The sequence below is a fragment of the Lagopus leucura genome, unplaced genomic scaffold (assembly GCF_019238085.1).
Source record: "Lagopus leucura isolate 7727_CA_CO unplaced genomic scaffold, USGS_WTPT01 Super-Scaffold_100008, whole genome shotgun sequence".
Lineage (NCBI taxonomy): Eukaryota > Metazoa > Chordata > Aves > Galliformes > Phasianidae > Lagopus > Lagopus leucura.
Window position 1 is genome coordinate 2,823,468 of NW_024962265.1, and position 24,412 is coordinate 2,847,879.

The 24,412-nt window shown below is 42.1% G+C and overlaps 1 protein-coding gene across 1 annotated transcript; it reads right to left on the reverse strand.

Moving 5' to 3' along the window:
* Positions 1–4,141: 4,141 nt before the first annotated feature.
* On the reverse strand, positions 4,142–23,220 carry IL15RA (interleukin 15 receptor subunit alpha). Its single transcript, XM_042872567.1, has 5 exons — positions 22,971–23,220; positions 11,571–11,756; positions 11,248–11,355; positions 10,445–10,681; positions 4,142–7,689 (listed from the first exon to the last, which is right to left on the reverse strand). Exons 1-5 carry the CDS (start codon positions 23,029–23,031, stop codon positions 7,646–7,648), a joined length of 636 nt encoding a protein of 211 aa, XP_042728501.1. The 5' UTR covers positions 23,032–23,220; the 3' UTR covers positions 4,142–7,645.
* Positions 23,221–24,412: the final 1,192 nt, after the last annotated feature.

Sequence of the window (24,412 nt, forward strand, 5' to 3'; positions counted from 1 at the left end):
TTCCTGAGTTGTTTATGATATAAATTATTTGCTCCAATGTTAAATCCTAGAATTGCTTTCCACTGAAATTTCCACTTCTAGTAATGCCTTAGTTTGTAATGCTTCTTTGCCAGAGATAGGCTGTCCAAACCCAATCTGAAAATACCATAACACCTATCATGACACTATCACTACTTCACAGAAACACAGAATCACAGAATGGCCAGGGTTGGGAGGGACCTCAAGGATCAGGAATCTCCAACCCCTCTGCCTCACACAGGGCCACCAACCCCCACATTTAATACCAGACCAGGCTGCCCAGGGCCCCACCCAACCTGGCCTTGAACACCTCCAGGGATGGATGAGGCATCCACAACCTCTCTGGGCAGCCTGTTCCAGCACCTCTCCACTTTCATAGTAAAGAATTTCCCCCTGACATCCAACCTAAATCTTTCCTCCCTCAACTTCAAACCATTTCCCCTTGTCCTGCAGTTATCTACCCTTTCCAAGAGATGGTTCCCCTCCTGTTTGTAGGCTCCCTTTAGGTACTGAAAGGCTGCAATGAGGTCACCCTGCAGCCTTCTTTTCTCCGGGCTGAACAAGCCCCGCTCCCTCAGCCTGTCTTTGTAGGGGAGGTGCTCCAGTCCCCTGACGGTCTTCGTGGCTCTGCTCTGGCCCTCTCCACCACCTGTCCTTCCTGTACTGGGGGCTCCAGACCTGGACACAGTACTCCAGATGGGGCCTCACAAGAGCAGAGTAGAGGGGGACAGTCACCTCCCTGTCCCTGCTGGTCACCCCTCTGCTGATGGAGCCCAGGATACCATTTGCTTTCCTAGCAGCAAGAGCACCTTCTGGCTCATGTTCAGTTTTTCATCCATCAGGACCCCCAGGTCCTTCTCTGCAGGGCTGCTCTCAGGGACTGCTCCTTCCAGTCTGTATAGATACCTGGGATTCCTCTGGCCCAAGTGCAAAGCCTTGCACTTTGCTATGTTAAACCTCATTAGATTCACCCGAGCCCACTATTCAACCTTTTGAGGTCCTTCTGAACGGCATCCTTCCCTTCCACCGTGTCAACTGCTCCACTCAGCTTGGTTACTTCTTCTATAAACTGTCCTCTACCAAGAAGATCATGGTGCAAACTGCACATAGAATCTGTCTCACTTACTAAGATAGCAGCTTGACCCTGAATTTCTCAGCTCCTGAGCAGCTCAGCTCCAGTGCTATTGGACTGTTGTGACTCCAGAGCTGACCCTGTGTCCGTAGTCTTCTGGCATCTCTGCCACATGCTCCATTGCTCACTGCAGAAATGTTCCATTAGCTGTGTCACCTTCCCTTTCACATGGTTCATTAACCTGCCAGATCTCATCACTCACCCAGGACACACTTCTTTGAAGGCTGCATAGAAGCAATGGGGGCAGGACCTCGAGGCTATCTCCAGTGGTACCTGGGCACCTGAGCACAGGCAGCCAGGTCCCACCCAAGTGGCATCATGGACATCTGCTCCTGTCATCTCCAGTGCCATTCTGGGAGCAACAATAGCACCAATATTTGCTCAGTGAGGTAGGAGAACATTTCTAGAGGACAAAATTAGGGGCACCACTCATATCCCCCTTTCTTTGTAGATCCATATGGACTCAGGTCTCCTGCCCTAACATTTCAAACTGTCAGGAGTTGTTTCAGGTTCCTGAATACATGGAGCACTGGACTGGGACTGAGACTGCTTTACGAAGTTTCCAATCCATGAAATGAAAACAGAATTATTTCCATTTTACTGTGCACTGTGTCCTAGAGCTGAAACAGTTAGTACAACAACTTTCAGTTTTACTGTTTTCCTCATCTGCCGCACTAGGACAGATATTTTTTTAAGGACTGGGGGAGTTTCAACAGTACAAAAACAATATAAAAAAAAAAAAAAGAGAGAGAAACCTTTGGTTTTGAGCAAAGAGAGCTGGAAAACAGGACTACCCGTGCACAGGAAATTTTGTCATTTCAAAATGTGGTTTCAATCTGAATCACAACAAAACCCCAGAAGTTTCCAAATTCCCCTTTAAATGGAAATTCTGAAAGTTTGAGCCTGGAAATGCTGAAGCAGGGTGTTTCTGATATCTCCTCCTGCCCTAGACATGCTAAAAGAAAGTGACATTCTCATCAGCTTGTGGCAGCACCGCGACCTGCTTCCCTGAGGATGTGGAAGGCTTTCTGGGGACATCTACAGTGACATTATTCAGGAGCATCTCCAAGGGTCACCAAGCTCTGAGCATTATTCTGGCAGCACTCATCCCAGATGGACTTTTTGGGCAATGCACAGCTGGTTTGCAACTCAAGTATGCAGCCAAGCGATTGAAGGAGTGGTGTCAGGAAGGTGAGGGAAGATGTAGGCTGTTGGCGAGATAGAAGACTCAATTTCAGGTCTTGCAAATGGGTGAAACCATTTATGCAGAAATGTTCGTAGAACTCTGTGTAGTGGTACCACTCTGCCCTGCAGCCAAAGACTTCACCTTTCTCCCATATGGACCTATCCATGGTTGAGGCAAAATCATTGGAGCTTCTCCAGAATAATATTTAGCATGGATAAAAATGCTGCAGCTTTAAAAGTAAAATCTATCTGGGAAATATCTTCCCTGAATTTCTTCTACATAAAAACCAATGGAGAAAATAGGGAATTAGTGACCTGGAAATGACTGATGGAGCTGGTGTTGCTGGAGTCCTGAGTTCTTTGCTCATATGCTTTCATAGTCCCTAGACAAGCATACATTGGCCCTGCCAAACATTTATTCCTATAGAAGTAAAAATGAATGTAAAAAGAGTGGGTAACTGAAATGTTAAGAATGTGACTGAGAGGCGGACCTGTACTATTCACTGCCTTTCTGCACTCAGATTACATCTTTTAAATTGTCTGAGATATGGACCATTTTTGGCTGCTGAATGGTACCTGTGCATGACGTCCCCACCTCTTGTTTTTTCATTTGTCATTGCAGCCAAAAGAATCGTGCTTGAATTTGAACTTGAGAAATTATTTTGTCTTTGGGTGGTAGCAGATGCTTTCAGCAGTGCCTTTAGAGAGGTGAATGACATATTCTGAAAGTCTCAGTTACTTCTAGGGCTGGGTCTCAGCTTACTACTTGGGCATCTTTAAGTAGGCATCCACATGTGGGGGTAATTCTGCAGGATGGGCTGAGTTGTGCTGCTTGGCTTCCAGCTGTCAGTGCAGAACCTCTGATAGATCCTGTGCTGTGGCATCTATCCCTGTGTGGATGCCTCTGACAACACTGAGTGTATCAGACCCTGGCATATTTTTCTGTTTAGGGAATCAGATCACACTGTAGGTGTTTCCACTGAGCTCCTGTCTGAGCACCGCATAGAGTCGATGAGGATCTTTTTGATGCTGTCTGGAAAACCATTCAGCCTGGTTGGACTTCTGCATTTAATAGCTGAATCTCTCTGGGCTCCCGTTTTCTCCACTGTGATGGGACAAACTCAGACTGAGACATAGAATCATGGAATCATTATGGTTGGAAAAGACCTCTAAGATCGTCTAGTAAAATCATAATCTACATGAAGGCACATGCAATGGCAGTGTGCAAGATTACTTTTTGCTACAGACTTCAGGAAAACCAAGTTTTCCGACACCTGAGTATATATACGAAACAGAAGTATATGTTTTTTCACCCCTGTGTGAGGGCTGGGGAGCTTCACTGCCTCTAGGCTGTACAAATCTACTCACTGTTCACCTTATCTGTGTTGTCAGAGATCCTCCTTTGCAGAACTTTTTAGTTTCCTGCTGCATTTTAAAAGTTAGGTGTAGCAGTCCACCCATGATGCGAGCTTTAGACAGACCTCTGGAATAAACCTTCTTTATATCATGTTCTTCTCATTCAAAGTAATACAGAGAGACAAGACAAAACAAGAGAGCAACCATGGCCAAATAACCAGGAGATCTTGATGCTGCAGCCTCTGGCAAAGTTAGCAATATCCTTCCTTCCCTTCCTTTATCACACTACATTATTCCTCCTCCTCATTATGTGCTCTACAGCTGCCAGCAGAGTAATGGAAAACAAATCTTGGATTTTTCAAAGTTCAGCTCACGCGGAATTACAAAATCAGAGAATCGTGGTGGTTGGTAGACATAACAAGAAGGACTAGCTGCATTCAAACACCCGGAATAATTTATTGTTACAGTTTGTTGATCATTCCATGCTGAGAAAATCAAGTTTACCAAATAAAAGTATCAAACACCACACCTCATGTGAAATAAATGGAGAAAGCATTGGAGAAAGACTATGGAGAAAGCAGGACAGTGACCGTTTGGCCACAGCCTCCTTCAATGGTGGATTTTCCTTCCAGGCTGCACCCTATTGATTTCCTCTGTGTGTCGCACTGAAGGACCGAGCCTCCAATACAAACATTTCCCCAGAGGGCCAACAAGCTCCACCAGGAGGCGAAGGACAGCTCGTCTGAGACTTATGGCTTTCTGATGAAGGACATATGCAGCTCCCATGGACATCACCTGAGTTCTGACCCTTTGTAGACATTCATAGCTAAGAAAATTGAATCCTGTAATATTTCTCCAGTATGTATGGCTTACAGGTACCATGCCAGCAATATATCTCCCTTGATTGCCAAGAAACAAAGACAAAATATAGAGAGAGAGCCCATGAAGCAACCTGACTAGAGAAAGTGGAATAAGTCATCAGAGCAATGGGTGACATGACTCATTTTCTGTGTAACTGGCTAAAAATGTACATGCTAGAAGCAGGTAAAATATTAGCTTTCTGCAGTAAACTGCCATGAGTGGGACAAGTCATGCCCACCTAATTGCAGTGCTTAACATAGTTATGTTAACAGTAACTAATGTGCATTAAACAAAGGAAACAGGAGAGCTCAGTATCACTGCTTGCACACTTCAGAGCAGCTGGCAGGTTTGAAAAGATATTATCTGTTGCATAAATACAGATTGCTGTTTGCTCCCATACAATATAGCAGTGTTTAATAGACCATCATGTATTTATAAAGATACATATTACAAATCAGTCTTGTTCCAACAGGAATAAAGCTATGGAAAGTATAAATGTCAAAGCTATGGAGTGAGAAAAACTCAACAGGAATACAACTCATTAAAGTAATGACATGCACTCAATTACAAAATAGAAAACAAACTAACATGTCATGCCCACCGAATTAGAAGGGATTAATCCTGTTTGGTTCTTGACATAACATGTAAGCATCTACAGGTAATCTGGTCAATTTGGGCATCATTTAGAGTCAGTGAAGAGAAACAAGTGCCTTTAAACACTGAGGGATTTGGTCTACATATGGGCACACATGTGTATATCTATATGTACAACTATGTACATATAGATGTACAGTTACATATACGTATGTGTATATATGTGCAGTATATGTGTATGTAGATACATATGACATAAATAAATAACTATAGGCATACATATACATATAGGCAATAGGGTGAGATAAATATGTTCCTCTAAGGAACTTGTTCCTTCCCATTGTTTGTCTCAGATTTGTTTGTATTTTCTCAGTTGAACTCAGTCATACCAGGCAGAATGAAGAAGAAGCAGAGGTCTATTCAAACCTCATAAATTCCCAATAAAGTAGGTATATATCAAATACTGCACATGCTGAAGTCATGCTTTAATCTGTCCTCAGATGCCTTTGCACTAGGCTTTTTGATGCTCTGCAAGTATAAAAGGAACTGCCAAATTAATCTTGTGCCTCCTCTGCTCTGGAGCAATACTGGAATGGAATGGGATGGAATGGAATGAGATGGGATGGAACGGAATGGAATAGAATAGCATAGCATGACATAGCATAGCATAGCACAGCATGGCCTGGGTGAAATCAGGCTTCCAGCATCTCTTTGTAGAAAAAGTGGTGTGTGATCTGTAGGGACAGTACTACCATCTAATGTGCTTGGGTGATCAGTCCATTTGTCCACCTGGTCACTTACATGAGGTTGTAATGTCAGAATACTATAATTGCTATACTGTGTTTCTGGGAGGCAGCTTCAGGCAGGACTCTTTCCTCATCTCAGTGATGGAGTGCATTCCCTCCATCTGTCCTCTGCAGATGAAAAGTCACCCTGCTGTCCTAAGAATTAGGCTGTGATATTTTGTGCCACCTTCTCACATTGGATGTGAGTCTCCAGGCCTCCTGCTTATTTGGTCCTGCTGGTCTTGGAGTCACCAGTGCAAACTGGTTGTTCTGTAGCATGGCGTTGGTTTCACTAGCTTAAATCTCAGTGCCACAGTTCCCTGGAAAGTCATCACCATGGGTAGAAAAAACTTTACTACAGGGAAGAGTCGGGTTTTCTATGGTTTTGTCTGTACTTACTGGGAGAGGTGACAATTATAGAATCTTAGAGTCATAGAATCATGGAATCATTCGGGTTGGAAGGAACTCTTAAAGGTCATCTGGTCCAACTGCCCTGCAGCAAACGGACACCTATAGCTACATTGGGTCACTCAGATCCCCATCCAGACTGACCTTGAATGTCTCTAGAGATGGGAGATCTCTGGGCAGCCTGAGCAATCAGTCTGTAATTTCTGCAAAAGACACCACTTAGGACCTCAGTTACTGCTTCATCTGGTATTGGTTGTTTCAGCCCTCTGTCCCACCACAGAGTCAGGGAGATACTGATTATTCTTGAAAATTTTTCACCTATCATATTCTCAGAAACCCTGTAACAGTCCAAGCACAGATTGCACCACAGTAGACCATCTTCAATAAAACAAGTTTCAAAGCATTTTCTACACTACCTATGGCTTTATCCTATCACATACTGACTGAAAGCACTGCTAAACACATTGCTGATGGCTTCACAAAGTTATTTTCTATATCTTGGGTGGGGGTAGTGAGATCTAGACGATCTTTGAGGTCCCTTCCAACCCAAGCCATTCTATCACTCTGTGACTCTATTCTATAATTCCTCCCGCCTTGTAGAGAAAAATTCCCATTCAGCAGAGAGGCAGAGCCCACTGGTAATTAGTAAAAAACATAAGGAAAAACTGGAATGAGCATTTGCAGAGAAAGAGTAGAAAAGGAGAACTTCCAAGTGTGAAACAGGGACACTTTGGATTACGTTGGCGGAGGAGGCTCTGAACAGGAACAAGTTACATCTCAGTGTAGCAATAGAAGCAGTGAGGAGGCCAGACTAAAATAAGCCTGCAGTACAAAGTTGTCGTGGCACGTCTGAGAAATCAGGGGGACGAAGGACAAAGAATTACTTGGTGGTGATGGCAGATGCTCCGTCAGACTTCCCACAGATCAGCCAGATAGAAAAAGACTGATTGCGCAATCTATCTGAAACCAACATATTTGCATAATTAACCTTAATTTCCTCGCAGGATTCATTTTCCACCCGTTATTTGAACTGTCACTCTCAGTTCCACAGTGGCTGAGACAAAGTGGTTTTATGCACACTTCTTGATTTCAGAAGCTCTGATTCCTCCTTTTCTTTTGCCAGTATTTAACAGCTGAACCAGACAACCCAAAATCCGGGGTCATTTATTTAATATCAGAGAAGGTATTCAGAAATCCAAGCAGTGCAGTAATGAGGTGGTAGATCCGGCTGAGAGCTCTTCCAGGGATTTTTTTTAGGTTTCACATTTTCCTGGTTCCTTCCCGTTTATCATCTCTGCTCGGTGACTCACAAAAAGACAGCAGAATGGAGAAGCAGAATGGAAAAAATGACTGCAAAAAATACAGAATCAGCACAAAATCAGCACCTGGAGTTATCTGCAGTGCTCCACAGGGATTACTGCAGTTACCCCAACCGGGAGAAGTAGAAAAGCAGCTTATCCTGTCTCTATGCCCAGAGACAATAATTCCCCCCACATGGCCCCATTGCTTTGCTCCTGGGGACAAACAGACCCAGCCTGAGGGGATCTGGGAGACAAGAGAGCAACCATGGCCAAATAACCAGGAGATCCTGTTGTTGCATCCTCTGGCATAGTTAGCAATATCCTTCCTTCCCTTCCTTTATCACACTACATTATTCCTCTTCATTATTATGTGCGCTACGGCTGCCAGCAGACTCCAGCTGGAATCAAGAGCCCTTGTACGAAGTCTTGAGCATATGCACAGTAAAAGCTGATTTCTATTTTAGCAGCTAATGATTGAATGGGAGATGGGGAAGGGGGAGGAGAAAATCATTTCAGACTGATCTAAATGCATCGGTTTTAGCTGTGAGCAAATATTTTATTTTCCCGTCCTTTTTCAGCCCTTTGGAAATGTGTAAGAAACACATCATTTAAATATTTACATTTTCCTCCCTTTCTTCAGTGGAAGATATGCACTGAATTCACATAAAGTTTCAGAGGAAGAATTTGAAAATTACTTCATTTAAAAAACAGATTTTTGGGTGATTATTTTCCTTTACACCCCTTATACGCCTTTGGAAACCACTTCGTAAAAAGCAGTAGTGCTTAAACAGTCTGCACACTTTCTTTACTGACTTTTCATCTGATCCATGGGCACAGGTATGTCTTGCAGTACACTTACTGGCTCTTAGAACAGAGATGGATCTCTTCAATAGAACAGCAAATTAAAGGCAAAGTAATTCTCTACAAGATGATGTGAAGTCTGAGCCCAATTAACAAAATGACATACTTGTCACTGGCCATATCAGTGATGAGGAAAAGGATGGATGAGTTGAACATACAAAGAGAGAGAAAATCTTGATTTTGTATTGATTTGCTCTTCTGGTGAGGAGAGAGCTCATCCCAGCATCAAGGTAGTAATGAGGGCAAAGTTGGGTTAGGTGTGACAGGTCTGCCACTGCACACTGAGTAATCGTCATGTTTGTTTCCTGGCCATCGATGGATGTTGCCAGCCTGGATAGCAACATATCTGCTGATCTGGTATCTGCCAAGGGTGGGCATGAGGTGGCTTGGAGGGAATAGGATCCAGCTAGGATCTTTATTTCACACGAGACTGGGACGGATGACTGTCAAAGTGCCAAACAAGACTTTGGAAATATGGCTTCAAATGGGACCACTTTTTCCCCAGAAATGGAAACAAAATCCTTCCTAGTGATAGAAATCCACTTAATTTCTCCCTTATCCTGCAAAAAGGAAGCTCTGAACTCTCATACATCAGTGTGAGGTATTAGAAGGCTTTTTACCTTCTAACAAGGGAGGTTTTTTAAGAGTGGATAAATGTGTTTGTGTTCACTGCTAAGGGGGGAGCAGAAAAAGGAGAGACCCTATATGGCACCACTAAAGGCACTACGTAGTAACAAAGGGAAAAAAAAAAATAAAACCATAGAATCATTAAGTTTGAAAAAGACCACTAAGGTCATCCAGTCCAGCCATCCACCCATCCCCACTAATCCATATTCCTCAGTGCCATATCTATCCTTTTGTTGAACACCTCCAGCAATGGTGACTTCACCACCTCCTTGGGCAGCCTGTTCCTTAGGGCGAATACATTTTCAGTGCACTGACAAAAAAGACTGGTCTTACTCAGGCTCTAGTGCACTTTTGCAGGAAAATGAAATTATTGTTCTGTTGAATTAAAGAATTTAAAGGCCCAGATGGCCCATGTCACCATCCAGACATTTGTTTTTTGTAATCCTAGTTTTAAAGCTTCAAATATTTATAATCTCTGACTTTTCAAGAGGTTGTATCCTGTTCTAGGACTGGCGTGTTGATGGATTGTTTCCACTGTAGCGAGAAGTTCCTTCATCCTGACAGCATTAAGGGTAATTATGAATGGAAGAAAATGACCTGAAAGAGGAGTAAAGACCGAAGAACAGTTTGTGACTGCCATATTTGAAACACTGCTAACTACGTACTGCAGGGAAACATCCAGATCTATAAAAAAGGGATGACATTCTTTGTATAATGCTGAACCAGTGTGCCCAGTAAGATGATTTGTTTCTACAGACAGAGCAGAAATGAGGCAGAGGTCATTCTGCAGGCAAAGGACCCTGTCCAAATGTCCCTGCCCCACTACGTGGCCATGTCTCTCACCTGTCATTATATAGGTGTAGCTTCTGAGGTAGTCATCTGGGCTCTCTTATACTCACCTGGGAATAAGTAAGTCTTTCTGTTGTACAATTCATCTAAAACTATTCACCATGAGAAATGCTGTTACAATTTTGGAGTTTGAATTGAAGCTACAATAGCCTCATCTGTCAGTAGCAAGGAGAAAAGAGAAAAGCTTATTCTACTATTTTCATCCTAATCTGTGACAGAGTTGCTCTATCTGCTCCCAAGTTCTTCTTCCTTTTTAGTATGAAATCTCCCAAGACCAAGTGGGATGTAACTATGTCCTTCCCATGAGCATCATTTCCACCAATGTCAGAGTCCTATGGTCACTGATCTCTCCATCCTGAACCCCACGCAGGTTTTTTCTTAGGTTGTTCCTGTGTTGGCAGAGGACCTTCTGTGGACACTCTGTGAACGGGTCATGACACCGTTGTAATGCCAAAGAAAAATCTTACCTGCCTCAATAAGATGTGACATCTGCTTGTTTATAGGGCTGCTGCCACTGGTACATGGCTTATCAAGGGGCATCCACTTGATTCTTCCAGTCACATTCTCGCACGTGATGGTGCCAGAGGTAGGAAGCTGCTTATTGTAGCCAGTTGGGCATGTGAAACGTAATACTTGCCCCACAGAATATACTTGTTGTACGCTCAGAGAGGCATGAAGGACAGTTTTGGGCATACCACAAAAACCTGGGAATTCACAAAGCAGCACATTGTTAGGCAGATAGGTTTGATTTACTGCTTTTGTTTTGCATAGAATCATAGAATCATTGAGGTTGGAAAAGACCTCTAAGCTCTCGTCCAGACCAGCCATCAACCCATGCCCACCATGCCCACTAACCCATGTCCCTCAGTGCCACATCTCCCCATTTCTTGACACTTCCTCCACCACCTCCCTGGGTAGCTTGTGCCAATGCCTCACCACTCTTTCTGAGGATAAATTTTTCCTAATGTCCAACCTGAATCTCCCCTGCTACAACTTAAGGCCATTACCTCTCATCCTATCACTGTTACCTAGGAAGAAACAACGTGATTTGTATTCATATAAAATACAGGCAAGTAAGATATACCAAACTTTCCTACCTCTTGAACATCATTTACTTGCACGTTTTCACTTGCTCAGACAAACAGGTATTATAGCAAATTTATTCTCCCTGACTACCAAAATAATTAAAAATTGCTCATTATCACTCCTATACTGCTTCCATGGAAATGAATGGGAGAAGTGTTACAGTACTGATTAGACTCTAACTTACTTGAATTGTTTACTTGCTTCGGAGGTGCTGGGCTCTGGGTTTCTCTTGCTGGCTCTTGTGTAGAATTTAACTTAGCTGTGTGATTCTTTGAGAACAAAAATTTCTCATCTGTGAGAAGAAGATATATTTACTGCATGATAGCAGGGCAAAGAGCAGAGCTAAGCCTGAGCAGTCAGGCTTTTACAGACAGAACAGACTTGTTAGAAGTTTTAATTAGCAAAGACAAGCACAAAAGATCATTTGTTACCGAAGTGCCCTGTTACATCTTGCATACTCACTCTGGGAAAACACCACAAGTGCCAAAAAAGTTGGTAATCGCTTACCAATGCATACAAGTTCATCGTGGACCCAAGAAGCAGTCCCTGATACCTTCAAACACCGAATGGTCAAGGAGTTCCCACTTCTTCTCCTGTAGCCATTGTCACACTCATAACGCAGTTTGGTCTTCAGTGGATATGTGTCAGCAGCCACGTTAGCAAATTCAGTAGTTGACAGAGGTGGGCATTTTTCTGCAATCAGAAAATCTATGATTTAGAACAGCCTGTGCACCTGCCTCCAAAGGCTTCCAGTATCTTTCTGAACTATCAGTGCCAGACTGTGCTCAGTTAAGTATCTGGGTCCAATTCTGCTCCCAGTAAGAGGTTTGAAGTTATAGATGTTAGAAGAAGGGGTTTGGGAGATATTCACCTGAGCTGGCTAAGGGAAATTAAATTCAGCTTGGTAAGAACATCACCTGGGTGAAACACAATTCAGGTTGTCAACCAGAGTGAGCTCTGCATTACTGCATTTATGTCTGGGATCCTATGGGGCTGTGGCATTGAAGTTAGATGGGCAAAGGCTCCCCTGTACCAATTTTCTTAGAAAGAGCTCTCCATGTACAGATCTCCTGGAGCTGCTGCTTGCGACAGGACAGCACTCCTGTAGAAAGACATCATGGGAGGTTTGAAAGTCACCCAGGTGCAGCCTGGTGCATGACCATGAGGTGATGGCACCATGTGTTGCGGACATCCAGGTCTGTCTGCAGCTCTGGTTGGTCTGGAAGTAAACCCAGAGTCAGCTGAGTCAGTGTGCAAATCCAGCTTCCTCCTCCTCCTCTTCCTCCTAACAGAGGATTGGCCCATTGTTGGAGTGCTAAGGGATGAAACTGGGTGGCATGAAAGCAATGGGAGAAGTTTTGCTTCTTTGATTGATTGTCTCCAGGTCAAGAAGAGGCTTTGGTTTTCTAATTAAATTATTAGTTATTTTACATGATTTAAAATACACTTATTACTTATATTATTTTTTAAATATTGTTGTTATTAACTATCTTTATTCACATTGGAATTAGCCATTACCATTGATTTTACAAGAACAGATTTGTGCAAAGCGCAGAAAAATTCCATTGGGAATCTCCACGATGTAACATGAAACTTGCATTTGTCTACACTTAATAAAAAATTATTAAAAGTTTCAGTCATCTGCAAAAGCAGAGTAGACAGTTCTCTCTGGGCACACCAACAAGCAGCTTACTAGGAAATTAGTTTTCAAACCTATATATAACTTGTCCCCAAACAAGGATGTTAAGTGCTGTGTCATCAGCAAATTGCAACTAAATATACTTCTCAATCAGTTGGAATGAATTGAGATCATTTTCAGTGCACTTGAAAGTTGAGCTGCAGACCCAGAATATAATAAAGGCACTGCTTAATGATTTTTTTAAGGTCTAAAGGCTGAGAAATCTGAAAATAAAACATACTGGGTGCATTGGGGCAGGCACTCGATGTATTTGGGTTCATGATCTGTGGCCCCTTAAGCTTATGCATAATAGTAACAGCTATTATGAATAAAATGTTTAATCACTGTCTTCACATTTTCTACAGCCATAATTAATTCAGCCTTGGAACTAGCGAGAAAGACTCTGAAAGGGCCTTGAATTCCTGATAGCTGTTCATTTGGCATCTGCCCTTGACTTCCTAAAGTGACTTCTCCTTGAAACAAAGCCATGCCCATAGCAAACCAGCCAGCAATCCCCAAGCCCAGTCCTGTAAAGCTCTGTTAGAGCCAATCATCATTTTCTCACTTTGATATTTTCTGCCCTTTTTGCTTTTCATTATCCTGCACTTGGTAAAAGTCACTAAGTTTAAAGAAGGCCACAATGAAGAGCATTGTGAATGGCTTAACAGCCAAGCCACACAAGGACTATTTTCATGCCCCCGTGTCTTTGTGTTATCAAAGAACTCACCTCACAACCAAATCAGACTGTGGCTTCAAGTGAAGCACACGGCACTCGAAATAGTTAACCACATGGTTTACCACAGACTGTCAGGGTGATTAAAATTAAAGAGTTATCAGATGAGCAGCAAGTTGAGAGCACGTACTCTCACTTTCCCTATAAGCTAAAAGCATGTTTCCCTCAAGACTTCAAACGCCTCTTTGAAGCAGGCTGCAGATCTGAATCTCAACACAAGGTACCCAAACCTACAACTCTTTAGTCTCTTCATAAGAAAAGCCACAGCATCTAGCCTATTCATCATGAAGGGCAACTGTTGTTTCAGTCAATGATCAAATGAGTTTAGGCTTCTTCTGAAGTTGCAGGCATCAGATGAGGGTTGCATATAAATGGTGCACAGGGGTGGCAGTGAGCAATACCTGGTTTCCAGTTGAGCTGTGCTCTTGGATCAAAAGGTACAAGATTCAGCTGGATCTCATGCAACATTCCTATTATCTAGACCTTTCATTTCATCCACATCACTCACATTCTCACCTTTTCTCATCTAAACTACTGATGTATCTTCTTTGGCTTTTACAACCGCATTCCTTCTGATCCAGAAAGAATTTAGAAAGATGACTCTCCTAGGCCTTACCTTGGCCATTTTGGGCTTCTCTTTGCTTCTCTCTGTTGGCTTCCACTTCTTTACTGTCACATCACATGTTTTGAACCATGGAATCATAGGACCATCAAGGTTGGAAAAGACCTCCAAGATCATCCAGTCCAACCATTTGCCTACTACCAATATAAACCCACTAAACCGTGTCCCTTAGTACCACATCTAAACATTTCTTCTGCTCTCATTTTTGAGAATCTTCTCCTTTCCAACAATCATATCCTTTCAAAACCATTGTTCTTGTCATGTTTGACCTCCTCTCCCTTTTTTTTGATACAGAATTGATCAGCTTTCGGGTTTACTATTATACCAGTCCTCATGCATGAATATGGATGTGCCAAGACATCAACTGCCATTATTCCTCTTCATTGTCTCTAGGTGTCCTATCTGTGTTCAAGGGTGCTTTTCTTTAAGTGGGCTTTTACCTGCCTTTTAAGAATAAGTAGGTTCCTGACATGCTGATCTGTAGTACTTCTGTACTTCTAATGTCTTATATTTGGATGCTAAATTTTCTGTGTCTGACAGTTAGTGGCACCATGCCTGACCCAAACAAGCCCAACTTACCATCTCGCACTTTAGAAATTGTGGCAGTAGATAGTAATTCATGTGAATATAAATTACATAGTGATAGTAATTCATGATCATGACAATACACCCAGTGAAGTCCATCTAAGATTGGAAACTATAATTTGGCCACCAAACCCAAAAGAACTTCCAGTGCTTTGACATTTAGAAGCTTCATAGGCTCAAACTAATTCACATCTTTACACTCTCTTCAAGGTACAGTAAGTATCCTCCAAAGCTGCAGGGGCTGTATGTGGTTGCATATAGGCGTGCAAGAATGTTTCATGGCATTAGACATCACAGGATAGGGTAGAAAAACTGTGCCAAGAAGGAGTCAGGAAGAGATCTGGATTGTATTGCCTACCATCTACCATCATCTTCCAAGAGTGCCCAAGGAAACTGCATGGTTTGACCCCAAAAGACTCAAAATCCCTGCAGTGTGGGTGATAGAAGAGTCAACAGATGGGAAAAAAGTGAGGCAACTAAGAAATAGGAGTGCAGGTCTACTCTGTGACTAGATTTCTGACTTTTTACATTTTTTAAGGACGGTTAATTTTAATTTTCTGCTATTTTTCACCTAGGAGGCAATTAATGTTAGTTTGTTTGTGTTCTCGTGATAAGAAAATGTAGATCTGATAAAAGACCAGCACACTCAGGAGACATCTACCTCATAACCTCTGGTGGCCCAGTTTTCCACAGCCCAGCCTCTCTTCCTCTGACTTCTGCCTAATTTTACAGCAGCTCTGGGGCTACATTCGTGCCAATAATCAGTTTTAAAACCACTAAGATTCCATGACACTGTAACAGTGGTCTTTGTTTCAGCGTCCTCACATCACCTTCAAATCTCCCATTGGGATTTTGCCTCCTGGCTTTCCTTCAGCACACCGCTCATATCTCCATCCTCAAAGTTGCTGTTTACCCTCATTGCCTTCTACTTCAAACCTGATAATCACTTTCCTCTCTTTCCTTCCCTTGCAAGCTTCATCACCCCTCACCATTTTCATCTCCTCCCCGCCAAAACTGCCATATGACTTTAACATTCAGAGCTACTAACTATCTAACCATTCTAGTCCTCATTTCTCCTCATATCAACAGAGTAAGGGTAGATGTGCCACTGGGAGACATGGTTGAGTGGACGTGGTGGTGATGGGTTGATGTTTGGACTAGATGATCTTATTGGTCTCTGCCAACATTAATGACTCTACAATTCTATGATTTTTGGTGCCTACAGCATTCTTGGAAATTTTGGAACAGTTTTTCAATATGATCATGTAGTGCATGGAGACTTATAATTCAGACAATCAATACCTGTGAAATGTAAAATGAAAAGCAGAGTATCCTTTGGTGTGCTCCCCAAAATTAAGGTTAAGCCTTCCAAGCTCTGCTTGTCATCTCTGCCATAAGATAGGTGGGTTCCTGCTATTCCAACTTAGGGAAAGATTCCCCAGTGCCATTTCAGATGTCTTAAGGCATCTGAGGCACCCATAAAAGGTCACAGACATGTTATAGGTGCTATCAGAGGCCAGTGCTAGGCAGAATTCCTTGATGTGCCTGTGTTTTGGCCTACAAACCATGCCAAATCTTTTGTAAGTTTATCATCCTGTGCTAAATGAAACTTAACTGCCTTCTGTAACTGATGCATACCTAACAATTAAATCACTGAAATTCAGTAATTAGGCAAGGAATACAGGCATTAGGGTGAGACTGGGTCCTTAACCAGAAATTAGGCAAGATAAACCTTACTCTATGCTGCAGGATTGAAGAGCTTTTCAATAACACATAAAATAGCCACAGAGATCCCATGGCACTAGTGATGGAGATCTTTATTTCAGTGCTCTGACCAGTTGAGAAATTCCATAAATTACTCGCTGTGGATCTATTTTTCACAGCTTCATCTCCTTGACTTTATCTCTACTTTCTATCCCCACAAGTTAGGCTTTTGGCTCTCCTCGACATTTAATGCCATCATCATAGAATCATAGAATCATTTGAGTTGGAAAAGACCTTTAAAGGTCATCTAGCCCTACTCCTCTGCAATGAACAGGGACATCTACAGCTAGATCTTTTTTTTCTTACATGCAGTCTAAATCTCCCCTATGTAGGTTCAGAGGAAAGAAAACCATTAGCTAAACCTCATCAGTTCCTTTAGTGCTTGTATGTCTTCCCTGAGATTTCCCAGTCACATATATTATTGACCCAATAGAAATCTTTGCTCGCAGTAGTTGTTCAGTACCAGTTTTTGTGAAGCTCACCTGTGTTTTTCTCTTCCATATCTGAGTTGGCCAAGTGGTGTTAGACAAGGCATCAGAACAGCACCTTTCGTCCCAAATATGTGAATGGGGAAATTCTTAGCAGGTATTTTTAGTGATTAGTCAAACACAGGCAGTGAGTCATGCCATGGCAACCTAAACTCAGAATTTCCTCTGCCACGTGATGTGTCACCGGCGCTGACATTACTCTGATGTAAAGTTAAAACAGCGAGCTGCAGACATAGGACATTTTTCCCCTAAATACAAAGGCAATAGGAATGGATCAGTAGGAAACTGGCTGTTTGAAGATCTGGCTAGGAGCAGGGGACGAAGCCAGGCAGTTCAAACACTCGCCAGTTCAGAGATGAAGAGAGCCTTTCCCTAGAGATGCCAAGAAATCCAACTGTGTCAAAATGAAGAGATATCCCCAGCTGTTCCTGAAAAGCTAATTCAGCCCAAGGGGTTCTTGCTGTCTGAAACTCCGTGCTCTCTAAATAGAGTATACCTCATGAAGACGAAACTGATATGGGTGAACAGAAGGAATTGATACCAGCAACTGGACTGAAATGGTAATGAACTTTTTCTAACTTGAAAACTTTTTCCCAAAGGGCCCAGTAGCAAGGTAGCTGTAGCTCTGCTTGCTTCTTTCCCATCTGATTAATGTCATGTGAGTCTATATGGATTTGTAAGCTGGCAATAGATGGAAGCTGTGGTGCTGAGCTGCAGACCTGATGTTTACGATAATTTGCCTGCAAGATTTTGGTTGTCTTTACTGTAGATCAAACACAGATTATTGAATTCATCTTGGTTTGTAACGAGTCTGCAATTCAAATGACAGAAATGCATTGCAGATGAAAACAGCAATAGGAAAGACACCAAACCTGCAGGGCAGGGGATGGATTTCTGTGTTCCTATTTTATTCTAAGGAATAGAGAATTGAATGTCTGCTGAGTGTGTTATTCTAGAACATGTTTCTATTGAAAAGACAGCATAAAGTAAGTTGGAGTATGAGCTGGGGACTTCTCTATTAACACTTTGTTAAAAAGGATGAAAGCGTTCTTAATCTAAATATTTCCATGAACAAGACTGGAATTTGTTACAGTGGAAAAACCTTTCTTGTGCAGAGGGATAAGATATGAAGCATAGTTTAACCTCAGGAAGCTGCTTTCTTATCTCCCTCTGTAAGGAGTGGAGCTGAGAAGGCATCTCTGGAGGACAGTAGGCATCTAAATTAGATTCTTCAATGCAATGCCTACAGGTGCTTCTCTATCAGCTGCAGAGGTGGGTGGGCACTCTGCAGTTAGTGTTTGCATTGGGAATTAACATGGTGTAGACAGTGCACTGATTTCATTTCAATCTTAAATCTCCACTGCTGTGAGTTCCCAACAGAATAGCCTGAAGAGGCTATTTGTTGTGTCTTCTGGTGACCAAGGTGTTCCTTCACTGATAATTTTGGGGGTAAGTGGTAGATGGAAACTTGGACGTGAGCTGGCAACATGTCCTCTCAGAACAGAAAGCCCACTGTGTCCCAGACTGAAACAAAAGAAGCATGGCCAGCAGGGCAAGGGACCTGATCCTGCCCCTCTGCTCTGCTCTACGAGACCTCCCCTGCAGCACTGCGTTCAGATGGGGAGTCCTTGGCTCAGGAGAGTCATGGACCTGTTGGAGTGCGTCCAGGAGAGGGCCACAGAAATGATCCAAGGAGGATCTGTTGTGTTAGGACAAGGGGAAATGGTTTCAAACTAAGAGGAGAGATTAAAAGTAGGAAGGAATTTTTACAAGATAAGGAAGAAGGTTTTACGATAAGGGTGGTGAGGTACTGGAGCAGGAAACCCAGAGAGGTGGTGGTTGCCCCATCCCTGGAGACATCCAAGGCCAGTCTGAATAGGGCTCTGAGCAAACTGATCGAGCTGTGGATGTCCATGTTCAGGACATGGACAGCAGAGGAGCTGGACTAAATGACCTTTAAGGGTCCCTTCCAAATCAAACGATTCTATCATTCTGTAATGATTCTATGATTCAGTGATCTGTCTCCCTTCTTCCATAAACATATCTATCTCCATTAAAATAGATTCATGCCTTTTTTTAAAGCATAAACTAATGAGTGTCACCCAGCAGACAAATAGCAGACATTTCAAATCCCTCTGTAGTCACTAGAAAGGGACTTGCAGAAGGTGACTCATCACACCCTTATATGCAATCTGGTAGATGATCTGTGCCTTAAAAGTATCTCTTTATCTCCTCTGGCCAGGGAGGGGGTCTACTCATCCATCTTGATGGAGACACCAATGATGCAAATGGCTAAGGTTAAGGAAGCTGAAATCTCACACCTGGTAGGAACTGGACAGGGGACTTGCACTGCAAATGTGGATTCGAAAGAGGGAAAGTTAGGAAAGGGGGAATGTTTCATAAGGGAGAGAACGGTAGGTAAACCAGCTCAAATGCAGCCTTCTTGGTTCTGTGGTAAAATCACAGAGCTCCGTTTCTTTAAAGGAAAATCCTGAATGCAAAATGATAGGAGAACATAGCGTCTGATTTTGTAGGTATTGTATGTGAAAGCATCATTTTGGTATGTGGCATTTGGTTTTTAAATAGATTTATCTAATTTTTTTTTTTTTTTTAATTAATCTGTGGCTTCTGTTACACTTGGCTCTTGAGTATTTTCCTCTAAATGGAATTATACATCACTGAGAAGGAAATTTGGCTTTTTAAGCAATGGTGGACATTCAGACTCCTTTGGCTGGAACTTTCTCAGCCTTTCCTTTTGTTGGATTGGAAGGGCTATGGAAAATATCCTCTCTGATAATAACTGAACTGGATGATCAGCAAGTGTCCCAGTCTTGGACAACACTGAAAAAAGGCCTGGTGGGAATCTTGACTTTTGGAATTTGGAACTCATTTGATTTGATTTATGATCTTAGTGTAGAACTGGTCATTGAGATCTTTGTTGGAATTCTCGTGAGTGGAATGGAAATTATCTGTCAGCGTTGATTGCTTTTTCTGACCTTGTGATGAATGGAACATTTTGACAACTAAAGAAAAATATATATCCTTTTTCTGAATGTTTGCACTTTAAAAAGAGAGAACATCAAGAAAAAGCAGCAGATGATAAAGTGCTGGGATGAGGAACAGGGATTTGAGCAAAGAAAGTCATAAGAGGACATTGGAAATGTGATTTTAGAGAAGCACTGAAGGAGGTGGAAAGAAGAGTAAGTAATCCAGGTTGGGAAATTGTTCCAAGATTTGAGATAAATTCTGGAGATGAAGAACACAGGTAGTTAACATCCAAAAGCTTGGATTTGAAGATGCAGCTGATGTAACAGGAGAGACAAAGGTACTCAGCTGGACATCAGGAAATAAAACAGTGGGGCCAAAATCATGATACTACAGGGAGCAAGTGATGCTATATAGTGAGCAGAGTCAAAGGTCATTTTTTTCCAGTAGTAGCTACAGTGGATTTTTTTACCATAATAAAAGGTAATCATAGAATCATACAGAATCATGGCATCATTTAGGTTCTAAAAGACCCTTAATAGCAAACTGGAAGTGAAGGACATATGGGGACATATGTAGGGAGGAGATCTCTCTATCTCAGAAGCAGATACTGCAGGCTTTCTTTCCACAGTATTCTTTTTTCTTAGCAGGATCACAATTTTAACAATTAAAAAATTAGTTTTAGATTGTAACTCTACGATGGGCACTTTGCTGCTGAGTATCGCTATAACTGGAAGTTCTATAAGCATATTTGCTCTCTATTTGACCTTAAAAGAAGCACTTGTGTGTTGTTGACAACTTTAATTTATTCTGCACTGCATTTCAAATCCATGGAAGCAAGTGCTAATATGCAAGTATAATGGGAAAGAAATTCCTCTCATTTAAATGACTGAGATCTGGTACCCATCTTGTGTGAATGAAATTCAGCTGAATGAAATTCTTCCTTTTGTGAGTTTTAATCCCTTCCAGGTTTGACTTGCAAATATATTCAATGTATTCCTGTAAAATGAATACCAAGATGGAAAGGTCATAGGAGCAGAGTCTAGCTTTTATCTTGTATTTGACCCTCACCTAGCATGCGTCTTGTCCATGCCTACAGCTCCTAGGCACTGCTGCTGTGCAGGGTAAGTGAGGTAAAAGTGATGTTCTTCAGGAGAAAACCTGAATTTCTCTTTTCCTCTTCAGCACTAAGGTGTAGTTTAAATTAACGACCCTTGGTTTCCCCATATAATGTCAGAGAACTTTGCCCCCTGCAAAACACTTTGAGACCCATCAGTGAAACTGTTCTTTGAAATAATAGATTTTATTTTCTTTTTCCCCCAGTGATATTTATTCCCGATGGTTCTTTTTTTTTTTTACTGAAACTCTTGCAAACAACAACTATGGCAAGATCTGTTTACTGAACTGAACCTGAAATATTGGGAAGAGCTGAAAAGAATAAGGCAAAATGACATGACCAGGATTGTGTGTGTTGGGATGAGGAAGACATGGCTCTTTTTTGACCATGTTGGTCTAGCTTCTTTCCTTTTTCTTTGCTTATGCCAGGTCTGCTTGTTGAACACCATAAGGAATAAACACTCTCCTTGTCGAACCCCATAAAGAATAAATACGGCAGGTCTTGCAACTGCAGTACTTCAGGCATTTATACAATAAAAAGTCCTAAGCTGGTACAAAGGGCAGTGTTTCTACCCATTTGTGTTACTTGCATAGACGAATTTATATAAATTATTATGTATGAGCACTGGGAGAGACATTCCGAATAAATACAGGGAGCTGAGGGAAGCTTAGAGGTACAGCGAAGAATGCAACGCTATGCATTTATTTATTCATCAAAGAACTGGAACATGTGAAATTGCATAAAATGCAACTACTTAACACCTCACCATTTTTTTTCCAAAACCCAGAAAGATTTCTGATAAACGAGACTTGTCAGCAAGAAGTCTCACAATGTCTCCTGGGCACAGTAATACAGAAAGCAAGATGCAGGGACCTGACTCATCCCAGAAGCGATCCCATCCATTTACATTTCTCTGGCTGAAAGTCTCACTGCGATGCTCTCACATGCAGCACTTCAACAGCTGCCGTGGGCAGTGGTACTTCGTTTGGCAAACAAAATACTCCGCATAGGAAAAGGTTCAGCCTTTACAGTCAAAATTATTTAAACAGAATGAAATCAGCTGAGGGTGAAATATTTGTTGAAGTACTTCTGCATTAATGGGTAGAGCTGTTTGGATATAAGCATCTCAATCTTTCCTTGAGATGCCCTGACCTTAGTGAAAGACACAGCTCTGCTGGAGATGATCCATTAGCTGCTAAAATATCAGTTTATCCAAAACCCTTTAGGCTGTGTCTGCTCACACCTCTGAACCTAGACGTCACCATCAGATACAGAAGGAAATACCACATTTATCCTGAGAATATAAGTTTAATCCCCCCCGAATAAAGCAGCTTAAAAGCAAACACACTGATGCATCACCAGACCACTCCTTAGTGCACACAATTGTCACAGTAAATAAGCCAAATATAAGCAGTTTTGTAATGGATACACAGATAAAACTGTGCTGAATGAATTAGCTGCCTCCATTTATATTTTAAAGGTTCTGCTGCTTGGGAGGTGTGGCTGAAAGGACATTTGGTACCTTTAGTACCTATAGCAAACTTGGATGGCACATTTTAGCTAATAGCAGGGCTATCAATTTTATCTATAGAAGCAACGACATTTCAGTGTCTGTTTTTATATTTCCTAATGTACAAAATGGAAAAACAAATTCAGAAGCTGCCTGAGAAGCCCAAAGTTGCTTTGATCTGCCCACTGTTCCAGAGGTGGGTTGGTTACTCAGACAAAAGTATCCCATGCTGCTCTAGATTGTCTCTGACTGATGCTTTGTGGGCACAAAACCCATTCCTCTCATTTTCTTAGAATAAAAATTCCTTAGTGCTTAACATCTTTCCTTACCTGAAAAGAGTCAGGATGTTGCGAACATCCTCCAGCAGCCACCATGAAAATGCAAATCATATTTTCCCTCCCCAGAAAGCAGAAATAGTCATTTACCTGCCCTTGTCCCCATGATGGATCCAAGCAAGAGCCACATCAAAAGGTGCTTGAGCTCCATGGGACTTGTTTACATCTTTCCTCCGTAACGCCGAGGATGGTGAAGTTTCTGAGAAGCGAAGGGTTTGTGTTGGCTGACCCTACAAGCTGTCTACTGCATGGTTAGCCCTAGAACTACCAAGGACTAGCAAGAACTCTGTGGTCAGCAAATGGTCGTTTCACTGACTGGCTCTGCAGAGAGATTAAAGGCTGCTCCCTCTTCAAGTATTAGTAGCTTTTATCCAGGAAATCAAACTTAATGCACAGCGCCGCAGTGCGTGCCGTCGTGGGGAGGAAGTGGTTTGACACATCAGAGCTGCTGACTCCAGAGCTGTTCCTGCAGCTGAGGGCAGTAGAAGGGGCAAAATATTAGCAGGTTTCTGCAGCCTCTCAGCTCCAAACACGCGGCTGAACAAGCAGTTGAGAAGGATCATCACCATAGTATAGCTGTCTGGTGTATGAGCGTGAGTATTAGACACAAACTGTGTGCTCTGCCTATAGAGTAAAAAGTCCCAATGGATATTGCTTTGGCTTTTTGGAAGTCTATCTGCTCATAGTGAAGCCCCACTTCATTTGTGTTTTGATGCATACAGCTTCTCTGAGGCAGCTGAACTCCTGAAGGAAGGACATTTGACCCCTATCCATGATCCCCTACCTATAGGAATGAGGTTGGCAGTTTTGGGAATGGCTTCTGTTGTCCATAAATTGTTTAGGTTTCAGCTTCAGCAAAGCTGATTCCTACAAATGGAAAATTGGAAATGAGGAAGGAAATATTGTGCTTTATCTCCATGTAGTTTTTCTACAGCCATTCCCACAGAAATAATTATCAGTATCTTGAGAATTAGTAGAGATAGACCATATAAAAATGGATTTTAACTGCTTCTTTTTTTTCTTTTTTTTCTCTTTTTTCCCCCACTGGTTTGGATACAACCATAAGATGCACTACTTACATCTGTTCACCAGGGACTCCATGCTTACAGGTATTCACTGGCTTTGTTTTAGTAGTGAGGGTGCTTTCACCAAATTATTTCCCATATGTAAGAGGATAATAGGAAGTACTCATACCAAAGTCCAGTGAAAGACCTGGAGAGATTTGGTCTTTGAACACCTGTCTGACAGTCATAGGTCCTAATTTATCACCTTTTTCCAAGGTGCTCAAAGATATGCAACCGCATATGGGTCAACTGGGTTAGGAAAACATATTTAGTGAATAGCACTGAGAGAAATCCCAGAGTTTTCTCAAAACTTGTCTTTCCTCTACTAGACACTGATGATCTGCTCTTTGGGGGTAGAGGAGTTCACTTCCAATGATTTCTTCTGTTTCTTTCCTGGTTGAACTATCGACTTTCATAGCTATTTCATAGAATCATTATGGCTGGAAGAAACCACCAAGGTCACCTATT